Source organism: Balaenoptera acutorostrata, chromosome 1 (assembly GCF_949987535.1).
Source record: "Balaenoptera acutorostrata chromosome 1, mBalAcu1.1, whole genome shotgun sequence".
Lineage (NCBI taxonomy): Eukaryota > Metazoa > Chordata > Mammalia > Artiodactyla > Balaenopteridae > Balaenoptera > Balaenoptera acutorostrata.
Genome location: NC_080064.1, coordinates 151,315,404 through 151,333,929, shown reverse-complemented (window position 1 = coordinate 151,333,929; position 18,526 = coordinate 151,315,404). Strand labels below are relative to the sequence as shown.

General features: G+C 36.8%; 1 protein-coding gene and 1 pseudogene across 2 annotated transcripts in view; one reads left to right on the top strand and one right to left on the bottom strand.

The window, feature by feature from the left end:
* Positions 1–18,526, top strand: part of RPS6KC1 (ribosomal protein S6 kinase C1) — a 204,392-nt gene that overhangs the window by 13,560 nt on the left and 172,306 nt on the right. For both annotated transcript variants that reach the window (XM_007175583.3, XM_007175582.3), the window contains exons 2-3: positions 6,272–6,307; positions 12,474–12,594. In XM_007175583.3, coding sequence (XP_007175645.2) covers positions 6,272–6,307; positions 12,474–12,594 — 157 coding nt within the window. The remainder of the gene's footprint in view (positions 1–6,271; positions 6,308–12,473; positions 12,595–18,526) is intronic.
* LOC103015946 (NADH dehydrogenase [ubiquinone] flavoprotein 2, mitochondrial-like) lies at positions 12,789–13,639 on the bottom strand (annotated as a pseudogene).

Below are 18,526 nucleotides of genomic sequence, written 5' to 3'. Positions count from 1 at the left end.
TGTTTTCCTAAATTCAGAACTTGTCGTTGGCATTAACCGAGGCAGATGGACTACAAACGTTGCAGTAACATTTCCCAACTGTGTTTCAAATTTTAGTAGGTGTTGCACTAAATAAATCAAATAATAATAAATAAACAACCTATGATAAAAATAAAAAGTTGAGTGGATAAATGACCTTGGGGAATACTATATATTTTCCTTTTGGAGATTTACTAGGCATAATAATGTGTTACAGGCCTTGAGAAATTCTGCTGTAAAAAAAAAATTGTTTTTTAAAAATAAAGGTAAACTGAGTTGACCATTAAGCCTCTTTGAGAGCACTGATTATTAAAGAATATCCGTATTCTGTGGCAGCATGGCTTGTGAAGCACAGCTTTAGCATAATAATTTTCAGGATGACTTGGTGATATAATTCTCTATAGCAAAAGGCTCTTCAAGATATGTATAGTACTTACTGAGCCAGTGGTAGCTAACGCTTGCAATGGAAATTTATGAACTTTAAATGAAAACAATCACTGCTTTAAATTCTAACTTTTGTGAAATTATAGGCTGAATTCTATGACAAAATATTGAAATTCTCCCAGAAAAAAATTACTAAATGCTAGCAATCTATATCAGGGTGAAATTACAGTATTTTTGTTTTGGAATTGATATTACTTGTTGAGATAATTGCTAATATAGTTTTAAGAGTTATAGAAATCTGGGTCTGAGGGCTCAGTTTTGTTCATTTTCAGTATGATCATATTTTTCTTCAGATTCTGATTTGATATTCTTATTTTTTGTCAGTTTGGCAGTTCCGCTGAAGAGAATTATTTAGTTGGAGTTACTACTAAAGGATATTTGGGCTTAACTCATGTTATCCTAATACATTTGTGTTTTTGGTTTTCATTTCAGAGGACACATTGTTAACTCATTTAAGTGAGATTACACACGTGGGAATACCGAACCCTTATAGTGGGATACCAAGTGGTTGAACTTGGTAATGTATTTGGCAAATGATTATATTTTTATAATGTGATGTAGGAATCAGACCCAGTGTTTTCACTACTGTGCTTCAGTACCTAGCAGCAGAGTAGGCACTGATATTTGTTGAATGAGTAAGAGAAAGAATAAATAAAACCTAATAGTGAAGGGTGTTCTGGAAGTAAGTAAAGTTAGTTATTGCTAAAAGTACTGCAGACGAATGGACGGATGCAGTAGAGTACCACAGAAAGAGCACTGAACCAGGAGTCAGACTCTCCGAGTTCTCATTCCAATCTGAAGGTGAATAGCCATGTGACCTTGCACAAGTTTCTGGATCTCTTCCTTGTTGGGTAAAACGGGGACTCATAATAAGCACTTATGCCTAATTCATAGGTTGCTGAGAGAGTAACATGAAACACTGATATATCAATAAAATGCCTTGCAAATGTAAATGCACAAAGTCAAGGTCTTCCCCCCCCACCCCACATGCCTAGCACAGTGCCTTGAACAGTATTAGCACGGCTATGGACTTTCTCTCTTAATACTAAAAAGGAGGCTAAGAAGCAGAGTTAGGACTGATTCTTGGAGTGATTACAGAGTGTTGAGGGTAGAAGGAGGAAGAAGAACCTACAGAAGAGAAGCAAAAAAACCAAAGAGGAAAGAGGAGAATCAGGCCCTCTACTTTCCAGACATGATTTTCACTAAGCTTTGTTTATGCTGTTTGGGAAAAGGATAATTAATGCTCAGGAAATAGCTTTTGACTTAGTTTTCTGAACTCTGCCTAAGTAAATTTCCCCCCCTTCATATGAGAAGTATGTGAGGGTGAAGAGAAGTTCATTTTGGGAGCTTAAAATTAAAGACCTTTGGGACTTCCCTGGTGGTCCAATGGTTAAGAATCCCCCTTCCAGTGCAGGGGATGCGAGTTCGATCCCTGGTCGGGGAACTAAGATCCCACATGCCGCGGGGCAACTAAGCCCGCATGCTGCAACTACTGAGCATGCGAGCCACGACTAGATAGCGCATGTGCCACAATTGCAGAGCCCATGTGCTCTGGAGCCCATGCGCCACACTGCTGAGCCGGCGTGCCACAACTAGAGAAAAGCCCCCGCGCTGCAATGAAGAGCCTGCATGCCACAGTGAAAGATCCCGTATGTTGCAACAAAGATCCCATGTGCTGCAACTAAGACCCAGCACAGCCAAAAATAAAGTAAATAAGTAAATAAATATTAAAAAAAAAGACCTTCACTTAGGTAGTTTGAGTACTTAGGCTTTGATTTTCTGTAATAACCATGAGTAACTTACTATGAAAACATTGGAGGTCTTAAGTCACTAAACTGTTCTTGTTTGCTTCTGGGATGCCACTGTGGTCTGGACAAGGAGAATTCAGCAAGCATTCAGTATCATGGGAAGCGTCTAGGATGAAGCACTTCTTACTCTGTTGCTTAGCACGCTACAGTCTTGGGCACCACCAGACTGTGAGCTCTGGGAGGTGTGAAGGCGGGGACTTTCTTTTGCTCTCCATTGTAGCCCCAGCACACAGCAGAAGTATGTGAGCCAGTAAGAGTGTGGATGAGGAATCATAATCAGATTGGTTATTTCTGATGAAATGGTTTTAAAATTGTGGATATCGTTAGGGGATTACTAATGTAGTTTTGCTTATTGCAGTACACATATATTTGATTTCTGGAATGGCTTACCTGAGGAAAATCTAAAATGTGATACTTCTGATACATACACCAAACCAGGAAATAATTTCTTTTGTCACAAAAAGATCATTTGCATGTGTAAAAAAAGATTATTTAAAATAGCAAGGTACTTTAGTATGTTTATAAAATGATTGAGTTGTAAATTCAGGAAATTAGTAAATTTTCAGAAAGGTACATCTTAGAATGTAAGGAACACCTGAGTAAATCTTATTGCCAATGATCATATGTTGATTATTTTTGGTGGGTGGATATTAGTGGATTGATTATCTCTAACTTTCTTCTTGTTACCACATTTTACAAAAATATAAGAAAAAATTATAGGAGGCAAAATTAAATCATTTAATTATGTGAAACACCATACTTTTGGAAAGGTGTGTGTGTTTCCAGAAACTTTTGGAAAGTTTTTTCGGGGAGGGTTGGAATTTGAAAGTAATAGCTAAAATCCAGTATTTGAATAATATATGGTTGTTAGTTACCTTTCTAACCTCTTACTCTAAATCTCTGTTGTTTAATATGGTAGCCATTAGCCATATGTGGCTACTTTTATTTAAATGTAATTTAAATGAAATAAAAATTAAGTTCTTCAGTTGCAGTAGCCATATTTCAAGTGCTCAGGAGCCACACAGAAGCATGTGGCCAGAGGCTACTGTGCTGAACAGTGTAGATAGGGAACATTTCCTTCCATCACCAGACAAAGTACTATTGGACAGCACTGTTGTAAATTAACGAAAATTGTTAAGAGATTTCACCAAATTTTATATCCTGAAAATTGGAGAATAGAGTGGAAAGAAATTGAAAACCTTTCTGTTGGCATTCTTTTTTTTAGTTTAATTAATTTATTTATAAATTTATTTATTTATTTTTGGCTGTGTTGGGTCTTCATTGCTGCGCACGGGGTTTCTCTAGTTGCAGCGAGTGGGGGCTACTCTTTGTTGCAGTGCGTGGCTTCTCTTGTTGTGGAGCACGGGCTCTAGGCATGTGGGCTTCAGTAGTTGTGGCATGCAGGCTCAGTAGTTGCAGCTCACGGGCTCTAGAGTGCAGGCTCAGTAGTTGCAGCTCACGGGCTCTAGAGTGCAGGCTCAGTAGTTGTGGCGCACGGGCTTAGTTGTTCCGTGGCATGTGGGATCTTCCTGGACCAGGGTTCGAACCCGTGTCCCCTGCATTGGCAGGCAGATTCTTAACCGCTCTGCCACCAGGGAGGTCCCTCTGTTGGCATTCTTGTGTTAAATTCTCTAGTAAGAGAGAGAGGGAGATGACTTTTTAATTATGGAGTTCTTGCTCTGTTCTTATTTGATGTCAATTACAGCCAGGCCAGGCAGGGAGTATTATCCCCATTTTACAGAGGAGATCAAACCTAGGGAGTATTATCCTCATTTTACAGAGGAGATCAAACCTGTAAGTGGAGCGACTATAATTTGAACCCAGGTTTGTCTGACTTTAAATAGTATACTTTTTGTTTTTGTTTTGGACCTCAGGAGTAGTGTTGAGTTGATCGTAATCTCCCAGTTCATTGTCACCAGTCATCAAGGACTTTTCTTCCTCTCATCCACAGACAACCATTTTAATATGTTTGATGTATCTTTTTGTTTCTGCAAAATACATATTATAGCATCAAATTCATGATTTTTACATTTGCATAGAGGGTACTATGTATCTAATGTGAGATTTTCCCACTCTACAATGCTGTTTGATGATTTAAGCACCCAGCCTTCTTCTTTTTTGTAAATTTTGTGAGGAATTCTTTGTAAATGGTGTTAGACTTTTTGGCTTTTGTCATTAGAGAAGTCTGAAAGAATCCACCGCCTCACCCCCCGACCCCCCTTGCTCAGGGAATATTGATAGGATTATTTGTCCCCGAATGATGTATATAATTTTTTAAATTTAATCCTTGAGTATTTACTGAATATTTACCACAAGTCGATTACTGGCCAGGGGAGTATAGCAGTGAAAAAAACAGACAAAAGTCCTTGCCCACACACAGGTTACAAAATAGATAACAAGTAAAATACATGGCATAATATTTTGAAAACCATAAATCAGGGGAAAAGGATAGAGAATGCCAGGTGTGAGTAGAGCTGTATTTTAAATAGGAAGGACAGAAAAGTCCTCACTGAGAAATTGACATTTGGGTAAAGATTTGAAAGAGATGAAGGAACAACCCATGAAAATACTGAGGGGAAAAGCATTTCAGGCAAAGGGAACAGTGAGCATGGTAGCCTTCAGGTAGGGGTGGGGATACACTTGATAAATTTGACCTCCTGGAAAAGAGATCTGTGTGGTTGGAAAGATGGGGTGGGGGTCCAAGAGGTAATGGGGATAGGTCCTGGGGCCTTGCAGGATAGTAAGGGATGATGCCAGGTGCCAGTCACACCTTAAAGGCCCATATGCAGTCAGTCTTATGAATTTAAATTTGAATTTAACTGTAAAATGCAGCTCACAAGCGACCCTAAAGCTCCTTCCATTCCAGCTTGTCCAGCGTTCCTTCTCTTGTGTCTGGAATCCTCTCCTCCCCCTCGTCCTTCATCTTTGATGTTTTCCCTTTTCTGTCTGATTTATTTGCACCTCCATCCCTGTTCCTATCTCAGTCTGTACTTACAGAATGGCCATCGTATCATGTTTACTGTTTTATGCCTTCAACCAGGAGCTCCTTAAGGATGAGGATGATGTATATAATTTTGTATGGGTTACTCTTGTTTTCTTCTTCACCATTCGGAGGTCAGTGATTACTTCTAACAGATAGTGGTGTATGGGAGCATTGTGGTTGCTGTTTTTTTTTTTTAACTTGAAATTTTTATTGAGCTAATTATAGATTCACATACAGTTGTAAGAAATAATACAGAAAAAAAGAAAAAAAACGAAAAATAAAAAAAAAAAGAAAAAAATAAAACAGTGCTATCCTTTTGTATAGTTTGTCCAGGTGCAGCTGCTTTTTTTTTTTTTTTTTTTTTTTTTTTTAAGGATTTTCTTATTTATTTATTTATTTATTTATTTATTTTTGGCTGTGTTGGGTCCTCGGTTCGCGCGAGGGCTTTCTCCAGTTGCGGCAAGCGGGGGCCACTCTTCATCGCGGTGCGGGGACCGCTCTTCATCGCGGTGCGCGGGCCTCTCTCCATCGCGGCCCCTCCCGTCGCGGGGCACAGGCTCCAGACGCGCAGGCTCAGCAATTGTGGCTCACGGGCCCAGCCGCTCCGTGGCATGTGGGATCTTCCCAGACCAGGGCTCGAACCCGTGTCCCCTGCATTAGCAGGCAGACTCTCAACCACTGCGCCACCAGGGAAGCCCGCAGCTGCTTTTTATGCTTCTGATTTATATGTAGGCTGGAAAGGGACATAGACAAGCTGTTAGAATTATGTCAAGTAAGAGGGAAAACATGAGGCATTATCTTGTGAATGTAATAGTACATGAACTTTAGCATGTGGACTTTATTTTAGTTGCCTTTCTGCTTAATTTTGTAGTATGTGTTTCAGATACTGAAGTTATTATATAACTGAGTTCTGTGTAAGTGATATAATATAGTATTTCTTTTTCTTTAAGCAAATTGAATTTGTCATACAAATGCTGTTGAAAGTAATGCAATGATTTATGTGTATGCTTTGTTTTAGGTTGTTTCACGAAGAAATCCGGAGGATGTCCAGGAGGTAACACGTTTATCCATATGAAAATTTTATTTTATGTATTTGACAAAAATTTAAATGCTTTATTGAGGAAACAATTATTTGTATGTCAGTTTTGTATTTGTATGTTTGTCTGGAGATTGTCTGCAATTCATTAAACAATAGCTGAAGTATCTTATTTCAGACCTATTAAGTACATGTTAAGTTTCAGTAGCTGTTAAGTTATATAAATAAGAATTTCAGGAATTATAGTGCCATTTAATAATGTGATAATTTTTCTGATAACTACCACTCATAAGATTTCAGTATCAGTTAAGGGCCCCTCTTTACCTATTTCAAAATCATGATGGCTGTTTGGTTAAAAAAAAAAAAAGTATTTGGTAACTAGTATTAATTTTAAAGATCATAATAATAAATTATGTGTTTCTGTCTACTTTCATTTTTATACTGAGTTGGCATGTTGACATGTTGGAAAACTGCTTTGGGTGTAGATGTTTCTTTTTAAAATTTTGTAGTTCTTTTACAGACTATTTCCCTCTTCCTAAAATAACAGCTTGTTATATTTTTGCTTAAAACTATGGAATTCTCTATTTGTAATTACTTTATCCTTGTTATATACCTTTAGGAATCCTAACTGTGAGAAGTTAGCTTTTTTTTAACATTTTAAAATTTACTTTCATTTTGGTCCTTGCTTATTTACAGTAGGATTAGAAGAGCATGTATCTATATCTATATATATATTTTTCTTCCTACTAAAGTGTTTAAAACAGATGTTGTAAATTGGCAGTCTTGATTCTGCAAGTTATTTTTTTAAATTGCATTTTAATGTCTTCAGGTGGGCTATATACTATTTAGCCACAAGCCCCACTACTCCTTACTGTACATACCTGGCTTGATTCATAGATTTAAGTTGATTGTTTGCTACCAGTTGGTTTGAATTTGTGACACATGTTTAGATAATATTTTAACTTTTATATATTACCATTTCTTGCTATATCTGATCTGACACTTGTTTTTGTCCTGTTGTTAAAAAGAGTTCAATAAAAGACACATTTTAAAACGATTTCATACTTTTTCCTTAGGGGTTTTAAGATATCTCACCCCACCTCCCCACCAATAGCCAGGAAGAGAATATTGTAATATTGTTATTTAGGAAGAAAAGGCTATATCTATATCTATGTCTAGATCTGTATCTATATATCTCTTTCCTTTCAAAATGGCAGTGAAAATAACTTGTACCTTTGATTGATAAAGTACTCTTTCTACTTAAGTGTCAGTTGATTAGTATGAACTATTCCTTAGAATTCTATGAATTATGTTGAATTAATAGTCAATACCAGGCTATTCTGCTTTTGAAAATTTACAACTCTGTTAGAATTGAAAATGGGTTGTGTTTCCGTTGAATACATTGTCTGATTGCTGTGCTGTAGTTTGTAGCTTGATGTTCCCCTTTTCCAGGGAGAATCCTGAACCAACCTATCCATGAACATACTCTCTGCCATTTCCTTAATCCTTTTTTGGGGAAATCTCTTTTATAATAACAACTGTTGGTGAACCATTCATCAGAAAACTCTTGTAAGTGTCCTTTAGTTAGATGATTGCATGGTCCTTTGTTAGAAATGGTATAAAATTTTAAAAAGAATGTCTTCTGTCTAGCTTGCTTCTTGAAGTATAGAATAACCTTGAAGTTATGGCAACATTTTTTAGTTTCCCATGTATTTCATTTAAACATTGGAATTCTTATTTAGGAGAGGAATTTTACCACCTAGAATTTGTTTCTGTTTCCTTTCTTTTCACTTTCTTTCTCTGTTAACAGATTCATTTAGTTATTGCTTAGAATTTAGTCATGCTTCACAAGTGCTATTGAAGGTCAGTAGATGTACTGCTTGTCTAAGCAAGTATAGGGCTAATAATATGGTATCCTTATAAAAGTGGAGAAATTTAGCTCTTTTATACACACACACACACACCCCTTGGTGCATTCTACCAGATAGCTCTGTTTTCTTCCTAAGGATGCCAAAATACTCACGTGGAGTAAATAATTTAAAATTATCCAGGATAGTTTTTTCTCTTTATCTTTTAAAAATTCCCTCTAAATTTTTATTTATTAAGAGCAGCATGGGTGAATCTTAAGGGGGACAGCAATAGTTAATGTGGCCTCTTGTTCAGTAGATTCTCTAGAGCAGGGGTTCCCAACCCCCTGGGCCACGGACTGGTACTGGTCCGTGGTCTGTTAGGAACTGGGCCGCACAGCAGGAGGTGAGTGGCAGGCGAGCGAGCAGAGCTTCATCTGCTGCTCCCCATTGCTTGCGTTACCGCATGAACCCCCAACCCCAGTCCGTGGAAAAAGTGTCTTCCACGAAACTGGTCCCTGTTGCCAAAAAGGTTGGGGACCGCTCCTCTGAACACTTGCCGAAGGTAAAGAAAAAGATGGAGATGTTGTGCCCTCCTCCCCCCACCTTTTAAAAAAAAAGTAACCTATAGCTCTGTTTCTCTCTAGGTAGTAAATTTCACTGGGGAAATGTGGGAAAGGAGAACCAAAATAGAACTTTCTATGTATCATGTCAGAAATCTCTAACGTTGAAGTCATTTCATAAATAAAATAGTTTTAGAAAAGCTATTTGAGCACATTCGGAAATGTGTCAAGGGAAAGAAAAGGCTCTTCAAAAGAGGAGGAAAGAAAATCTGTAAGCAGATAGTATGGTAGTGATGTTACAGGAAAAGATGATCCAGCTAGTTTTAAATACTATATGAGAGTAAAAAGGACAAAGTTAATTGAATTGAGTGGTTTTGTAAAAGATCTAAAGTTTTTTTGGTATCATTAAGAGAAATTATCTGAAAAGAAAGCATTTGTTTTATGTAAAAAGTATTTAAGGCAGTGTTTTTAATGAAAATTAAGCTTTTATTAAATTTGTAGTCTATTATGATTGTCACTGAATTAATATTTAATTGAGGAATTTTATTCAGAGTAACTATAATAAATAGGAAATTTCTGCAGGGTTGGTTCTGCAGAGTAATAGCTGTTAATATAACTTTTTTTTTTCCTGATAGGAAAGAATTGATTATTAGAAAAAATATGTTTTGCATGTATCTTTTGGGACTTTGTATAGTCCAGTTATAGACATCCATACTTGCTGATGAAATGGACGTGTGCTTTTGTTCACATTTCCATTTTGAAGATTACTAGAAATGTCCAAGCTCAAAAGGAGTAAGAAGAAAGGAGGCAGTAGATGGTGACATTTTTGGGGTGCTTTGATTTCCTGCCTTTTTTGAGGGTTTATATTTGCTCTTAGGTATTTCACTTCTACAGTCTTAGAGTCCAGAATAAGGAATATATGAGTGAATAAATTAGGGCATGGTGAAGAAACACAGATTCTCTAATTTTTGCTATGACAGACTATCTACTGGTTTATATGCCATGGTATTATTATTCTTATTGTGATTCCATTGTTAACTTTTGCCCTTTAAGTTACTCTGACTTTATCTGAAAATGACCCTAACTAGAATATAAATTTTATCTGCAGATTGAATTGTTTCCATGAGGTTCAGTCTTTTGAATAGCTCTTGTGTCTAGTTTATAATGGCTTTAAGGATTGCATTTACCTTATGTAAGATTACTGTCATGAGGACTTCCCTGGTGGCGCAGTGGTTAAGAATCCACCTGCCAATGCAGGGGACATGGGTTCGAGCCCTGGCCCGGGAAGATCCCACATGCTGTGGAGCAGCTAAGCCCATGCGCCACAACTACTGAGCCTGTGCGCTAGAGCCTGCGAGCCACAACTACTGAGCCCACGTGCTGCAACTACTGAAGCCCCCACGCCTAGAGCCCATGCTCTGCAACAAGAGAAGCCACCGCAGTGAGAAGCCCGTGCACCACAACAAAGAGGAGACCCCGCTCACTGCAACTAGAGAAAGCCTGTGTGCGGCAATGAAGACCTAACACAGCCAAAAAAAAAAAAAAAAAAAAAAAAGATTACTGCCATGAGCCCACCACCCATTTCCCCCTTAAGCCCTTTGCAAATGTGGTAGCACCAGAATTTGATCTATTTAAAAAATATAAAAATAACGCTATTTTCCCATGACAAAATTATGTTAATGGATCAAAATTAGAAACTACAGAGAAGCAAGATATGAAAATTAAAATCACTTGTAATCTCACTGACTGTCCGAGACCTTTTACTTTTCGAGTGTTGGTTTGGCTCTCTCAGTTCCTCTTAACTGTGTCTTTTACTGGAACTGTTGATTTTCTGCTGTCAGCATTTGTCTTGTTTACTTCCATTTAAAATAAAATCTCTTCTTCCATCCAGGTGTCCTCTGTCATGGCATAGCTGTGCTTCTTAAATACTTACTTTGTGCTTGGTTTCTTCCTTACTTCTGGCTGACCCCCATCATTCAGTTGTTAGATTCCTCATCTTGTTACAAATGCTGAGAAATGTTTTCTGAGTGATTACCACCTCTCTCCCGATGACTCCCCAGTTAATACATCTTGTTTAGTTTTTGCTCTTGAACTCCAAACCTGTCTTTTCTATTGGGCAACTCCAATTAAATGCCTCACATGCACCTAAATAAAATATGTCTAAAATTGAACTTCGTTCTTATCTCAAAACAGCTTTTTCTCCTTTGCTCTTTACCTTAGGGAATAACACTACCATTTATCCAGTTGCAAAAGCCAAAATTTTAGTAATTATATTTGACATCTCACTCTCCTTTTAAATACTTCATTCCCAACCACTTCTCTCTCTCTCTCTTTTTTTTTGTTCTAGCTATTATGTCCCTCCAGTATGCCCACCTAAGGCAATAATACTTTGTGTAGGTGCTCCTTCCATAATACGCTTGGGCTGCTGTTTTAAGCATTTATCATGCTGTCTTGTGATGTAGTTATTGTGTTGGCTTATTCTTCCTAATTTGACAGGGAACTCTTTAAAGGAGGGACTGTGTTTCTCATTTCTTCATCCTTTGTGCCAACACAGTGCCTAGCATAAAGTAGGCTCATGAAAATATTTGTTTTGATGACTATTTTTGTTGTCAAGTAAATGAATAAAAGGAAGGATCAGGAGGAAGCAGTTTGTTTAAATTAATTCACATTATAGTCTGACTAGTCTCCTAGGATTAAAAACAAGTCTCCTATATTAAAGCAAGACACTTAGTAATCATGGTAGAATTTTTGATAGTATGGCAGAGTTTAGTGAAGAATTTCTTATATGCAGGAGTAGATTTTTTGACAAGTCTCTTAAATCATACTTGGTTACCTCTTTGGCCTAAGATTTGCTAATTAGCATTACACTGTTGAGTTTGTTAGAAGTGAAATAATTAGGTTTTTCAGAAGTAAAGGCCCCAATATACCAGGTAATGGAATTTAAAACTCAGTTTTACCCTATTTTGTGGCAACTGAGGGGCTGAATCAGTGACATCAAGGCCATGTGTCAAATTCTTTTTCTTTATTAAATGTTTTTTTCTTTCTAATTTAATCTAAATAAGTTTAGACAATAATTTAAACTAATGAAGGTAAACTTTTACATGTTATATAATCTAAATGATTGTTATTTTGTTTTTTGAAATATCCTAATTTTAGTGGTATTCTGATCAGGATTTACCTTGCGTCCAGAAATCTTGTTACTATTTTTATTGAGATTTATGAAATGCAAAAGTTTAGGTTAATTATTTGCTACAAAGCCATTTTTTTTTCAGTGTTTTTCAGATTATTTATCCTTTTAGGCAAGTGCTGAGTATGTTTTTTATGTTTAAAAATTGTCTAAACTACTTTGTGTTTATAAACATGCTGTTTTTGAGATGAATATATATATATATATATATATATATTTTGAGATGAATATATATTTTGACATCTAACTCATTTCCAGGGTAATAGTAATTAATGTTTGAAGAGGTTAAGTGACATTTTATGTAGTGTAAACCTTTTTTGTACCAGGTTGATATTTTTCTAGTATGAAGAGAACAGTACTTGTTTAAAATGAAATTTAAAAACCCAAACAGAACAGTTTGAGGAAGAATTGCTGCTTTATATTTTTAAATCAAATATTATTAGTTAATTTTAGATAGTTAACCATATTGGTTAGAACATATATGTTTGCCTTTGCATGACAATTTTGAGCACTTTAATAAAAAGATTGTTGTTCAGATATCTATGGTTTCACTGTGAGTTACACATTTAATTATCTTCTCTCTTTAGATAATTGTGTGGAAGAGATATAGTGACTTTAAGAAACTACACAAAGAACTATGGCAAATTCACAAAAACTTATTCCGACGTTCAGAATTGTTTCCTCCATTTGCTAAAGGAATAGTGTTTGGTAAGTGATTATTTTGAAATTGTGATTTTGAAAAGTGATGATTAGCTAATTATGTATATATACTGAACACTGAAACACTGTACCATGAAGTCAGAAGCCCCTATTAAGATAATTCCTATCATGCCTCAAGCAATTGAAGTTGTTTTTTCATGTTCTTTTTTTTTTTTTTTTTAAGATAGGAGATTCCTATTTTATTTCTCCAGTGACATATTTACTGTTGAATATAAATTAAAGGCCTGCTTGCACACCAAAGCCAAGTCCTTTAGGTGGTTCAGTCAAAGAGGTAAGACCTCTGGCTGGCTCACATGAGAATCGTCCACTCCTTGGCCCAGGTTTTGGGATTTTGCCAGCTTTGGGTTCATCAGTAATTTCTTCAATATCCTTAAGTGTCAGATCCTCATATTAGTTGTCATTTATTTGAATCATTGGTGCATTTACACAGGCCCCTAAACATTCCACTTCTATAAGAGTGAAAAGTTTGTCAGGTGTAGTCTCCCCAACCTTTATTCCAAGCTTTTTCTGAGTGGTCTCCAGTATGCTGTCAGAATTTCGAAGCATGCAAGGTATAGTAGTGCAGACTTGAATATGATACTTTCAACTGGCTTTCTATTATACATTGTATAAAAAGTTGCTACTTCATATACTCTCATTGGAGGTACTTATAAAACTTCTGCAGCCTTGTTCATAGCAGAGATGGGCAGCCATCCATTCTGTCTTCGGGCTAAATCCAGGACTGGAAGCACAGCTGCTGCTTTATGCCCTTCTGGGTAGTTTTTACAATGGCCTCTATCCTCTTATAGTTTTCTGGTGTGAAATCAAATGGAGTATATGGGTTTTTCTCAGGAGTATCTCTCTGCACAAATAAGGCTCCTCCAGCTCCATTCTGCATGGCTGTCTTATGCAAATTCCTTATATGTCTTCCCCACTGGGCGGTGAGGCTGGCCGCGTGGGCCTGAGTGCCACGGAGAGGAACATGGCAGGCCAAACTGCATGCCTTTCAGGTCGCCTGTTTTTTCATGTTCTTGCTGTAGTTTTGTTAACTCAGAATGCATTTACTCCTTTCTTTCATGAAAAAACAGCACCAGAACAACAACTCAAACTCTAACCGATGAAGCAAATAGAAAAACCCTGTAGGAACATGAGGTGACATTGAATTATTCTTATACAGTTGTCCCTTGGTATCTGTGGGGGATTGGTTCCAGGACCCCCTGTGGATACCAGAATCTGTGAATGCTCAAGTCCCTTATATAAAATGGTGTTGTGCAGTCAGCCCTCTGGATCTGCAGGTTCTGCATCTATGGATTCAACCAGCTGTGGATCGGCACCTCATATAAGTGAAATCATACAGTATTTGTCCTTTTGTGACTGGCTCATTTCACTTAGCATAATTTCTCAAGATTCACCTATGTTGTATCAATAGCATGTGTCAAAATTTCCTTCTTGTGTCTGAACATAGTCCATTGTGTGTGTAGACACCATTTTGTTTATTTTTTCATCCATCAGTGAACACTTGGATTGCTTTTACCTTTTGGCTATTAAAAATAATACTGCTGTGAACATGAGTGTACACATATCAGTTCAATTCCTGCTTTTAATTCTTTTGGGTATATACCGAAAGTGGAATTACTGGATCATATGGTAATTTTATTTTTAATTTTTTGAGGAACCACCATATTGTTTTCCATAGTGGCTGCTCTATTTTACATTTCCACTAGCTGTGCATAAGTGTTCCAGTTTCTCTTCCTCCTTGCTAACACTTGTTATTTTCTGTTATTTTGATACCTTGGTGTTCCTTTTTTTGCCTTCGTTTTCACATACTTGGTTTACTTTTTTTATATTAAATTCTTTGTTAAAAAAATTCTCTTTGTTAAAATAATTGATATGTTTTTTAATCCCTTGACTGGACCTTGACCAATAGAGTACAGAATGTTATTTCTTGTTTTTTCTATAACTTTACCATAAATTTTCTTGTATGGACAGCTTTATATTCATCCTGTTATTTTTAAAAAAAATTAATTAATTAATTTATTTTTGGCTGTGTTGGGTCTTCATTGCTGTGCGCTGGCTTTCTCTAGTTGTGGCAAGTGGGGGCTACTGTTCGTTGCGGTGCACGGGCTTCTCATTGTGGTGTCTTCTCTTGTTGCGGAGCACAGGTTCTAGGCACGCAGGCTTCAGTGGTTGTGGCTCGCGGGCTCTAGAGTGCAGGCTCAGTAGTTGTGGCGCACGGGCTTAGTTGCTCCATGGCATGTGGGATCTTCCCGGACCAGGACTCGAACCCATGTCCCCTGCATTGGCAGGCAGATTCTTAACCACTGCGCCACCAGGGAAGTCCCATCCTGTTTTTTTAAAAAATCAATTTCTGCATGTGGAGTTGTACAGTCAAAGTATATGGATGTTATTTTTCAAACTAGACAGTTTTTTTTCAGGTTATAAAGTACCATATGCAAATAACTCAGATGTTACAGAAAACTATTTAAAATAAAAATTCAACCGTAATACCATTTCCTAGATGGTATAACATTTTAGCATAATTTTTAGACTCTGTGTGTGTGTGTGTGTCTATGTGTGCTTGTGCTTGTGTGTACATTTGAGTATGCACATGCTTCTTTACCTTTCTGTACATATAAACTTCAAAATTGAAGTCTTGCTAAATGTAGTCTTGAAACCTCTTTTTCATACAGTGGTATATTGTGATTGTCTTTTCATATCAATAAAAAGAATCTACATTATTAATTTTAATAGATGCATAGTATTTCAGTTTTTGTATATACCATGATTTATTAACCACTTTTACTCATATATTATTTTTAGTTTTTTTGCTATTATAAACAACACTACTTAATATTCTTATTTGTACACTGTTATGCAGATGTACAATTATTTAATTAGGATAAATTCGTGGGAGCAAAATTGCTTGGTCAAAGGGTATGCATATTTTTGTGACTTTTGATGCATATTGCATTATTGTTTTCAAATAATTTTAACATCAGTATTCTTTATACATTGGAATAACTTTAGAAGTCAAAGTAATGCAGGTGTATGGCTAAGAAAATAGAAAAACAAAGCACAAAACAAAGCTAATAGAAGAATGTTCAATAAAAAGCAGTAGTTTCCTGGAGAGCAGCGTCAGGATCATGGCAGCATGAGATGATCCCTTCTTTCCCCTTCAGTCTATAACTAGTAAAACAACTCAACAAAGTTTCCTCTGCCTAACAGAACAGGATGCTGGAGAGATCCACACATTTTTACATCTGAAGGTGAGTGGACTGAGCACATAGAGGAGGTGGAACCAGGGGAACAGTGGAGGTGGTACCTGCAACTCCAGCCCCCTGGCCATGGTGGCTGAGTCCACAGCCCCAGGGAATGTGGTAACAGCAGTGGAGGCAGCGCACATGACTCTGGCCTTCCAGCTGCAATGGCACCTGCAGCCACAGGGGACCATGCAGCAGGGCATGTGATCCCACTGATGCAGTCAAAAGTCAATGATAAGGAAAGAATTTTAAAGGCAGCCAGGGGAAAAAAGATAGTAACCTACAAAGGTACCCCCCCACATTGGGCTTTCAGCACATTTCTCAGCAGAAACTCTATTGTCTGGGAGAGAGTGTGATGACATACTCAGAATACTGAAAGATAAAATATGTCAGCCAAGAATAGTCTATCTGGCAAAGTTGTCCTTCATATGAAGGAGAAATAAAGGCTTTCCCACACAAACAAAAGGTAAGGCAATTTATCACCATTAGACCTGTCTTATAAGAAATGTTGAAAGGAGCTCTTCTACCTGAAATGAAAAGGCAAAAGTACACAAAACTTCGAGTAAGGTGTTAAATAGATAGAATCAGAAAGTACAGCTCTATGGCAGAATAGATTGTTAAACACAATTGTGACATAAAGTTTAAAGGGAAAAAAAGCATTAAAAATAACTAGCTACTTCAACTTAGTAATTAACTCACGACATAAAAGGGGATAATATGTGACAACAAAAACATAAAAGGGGAAAAAAGAAACATAAAAGGGGAAGAGGGAAAGGATGGAACTGTATAGGCAAATGAAGATATGATACTATCAGCATAAAAAGGACTATCGTATCTATGAGATGTTTTATACAAACCTTATGATAACCACAAAACAAAAAATCTAGAGCAGAAACATGAAACATAAAAAAGAGGAAACTGAGCAAAACATCACAGAAGAACACCAAACTGGGACTGCTCTGGTGGTGCAGTGGATAAGATTCTGCACTCCCAATGCAGGGGACCTGGGTTCGATCCCTGGTCAGGGAAGTAGATCCCACATTCATGCCACAACTAAGAGTTCGCATGCCACAACTAAGGAGCCGGCGAGCTGCAACCAAATAAATGAATAAATAAATATTAAAAATAAAAAAATCTTGAAAAAAACCCCCCCAAAACACCAAACTAAAATGGCAGACACAAACACAAGAAAAAAGAAACAATGAAGATAGAGAGCAACCAGAAAATGATAAATAAATGGCAGTACTAAGTCTTCATATGTCACTAATCATCCGAAATGTAAATGGATTGAATTCAATCAAAAGAAAGAGTGACCGGATGGGTTAAAAAATAAGACCCAACTATTTGTTGCCTCTGGGATACTCAGCTCTAAAGACAAATACAGGCTCAATGTAAGGAGATGGAAGATGATACTCCAAGCAAATGGCAGCCAAAAGAAAGCAGATGTAGCCATACTTAGACAAAAATAGACTTCATGTCAAAAAAATAACGAGACAAAGATGGACATTATATTGATAAAGGGAACAGTCCGTCAAGAAGACATGACATTTACTAATATATACATCTAACATAGCACCAAAATATATAAAGCAATTATATAACAGTTGTAAAGGGAGAAACTGACAGCAACATAATAATAGTAGGGGACTTTAACACCCCACTTACACCAATGGATAGATCATCCAGACAGAAAGTCAACAAGGAAACATTGGTCTTAAATGAAACATTAGACTAGACTTATTAAATAGATATGTACAGAACATTCCATCCAAAAGCAACAGAATACACATTTTTCTCAAGTGCACATGGAGTGTTCTCAAGGATAGACCATATGTTGGGACAAATATCAAGTCTCTTTAAGAAGATTGATCAACCACAAGAAGGCTGGAAAAGGTCACAAATATGTGGAGACTAAACAGCATGCTACTGAACAGCTATTGGTCAATGAAGAAATCAAAAGAGAAATCAAAAAAAGACAAATGAAAATAAGACATAAATCTGTGGGATGCAGCAAAAGCAGTTCTAAGACAGAAGTTTATAGCAGTATAGGCCTACTTCAAGAAACAAGAAGAATCTCACATAATCTAACCTTACAGCTAAAGGAACTAGAAGAAAAGAACAAATGAAGCACAAAGTCAGTAGAAGTAAGAACATAATAAAAATCAGAGTGGAAATAAATGAAATAGAGAATTAAATGACTGAAAAGATCAGTGAAACTAAGAGCTGGTTCTTTGAAAAGGTAAACAAAATTGACAAACCTTTATCTAGACTCACTAAGAAAAAAGAGAAGGCTCAAATGAATAAAATCTGAAATGAAAGAGGTGAAGTTACACTGAAATACAAGGGATTATATAAGAGACTGATATGAACAAATATGCCAACAAATTGGACAGCCTATAAGAATTGGATAAATTCTTAGAATCGTACAACCTTTCAAGTCTGAAACATGAAGAAATATAAAATCTGAATAGACTGATCACTAGTAAAGAGATTGAAACAGTAACCAAAAACCTCCCCAAAAAACAGAAGTCCAGGACCAGATGGCTTCACTGGTGAATTCTATGAAACATTCAAAGAAGATTTAATACCTGTCCTTCTCAAACCCTTCCAAAAAAATTGAAAAGAAGGGAATGGTTCTTAACACATTTTATGAGGCCACCATTACCCTGATACCAAAGCCA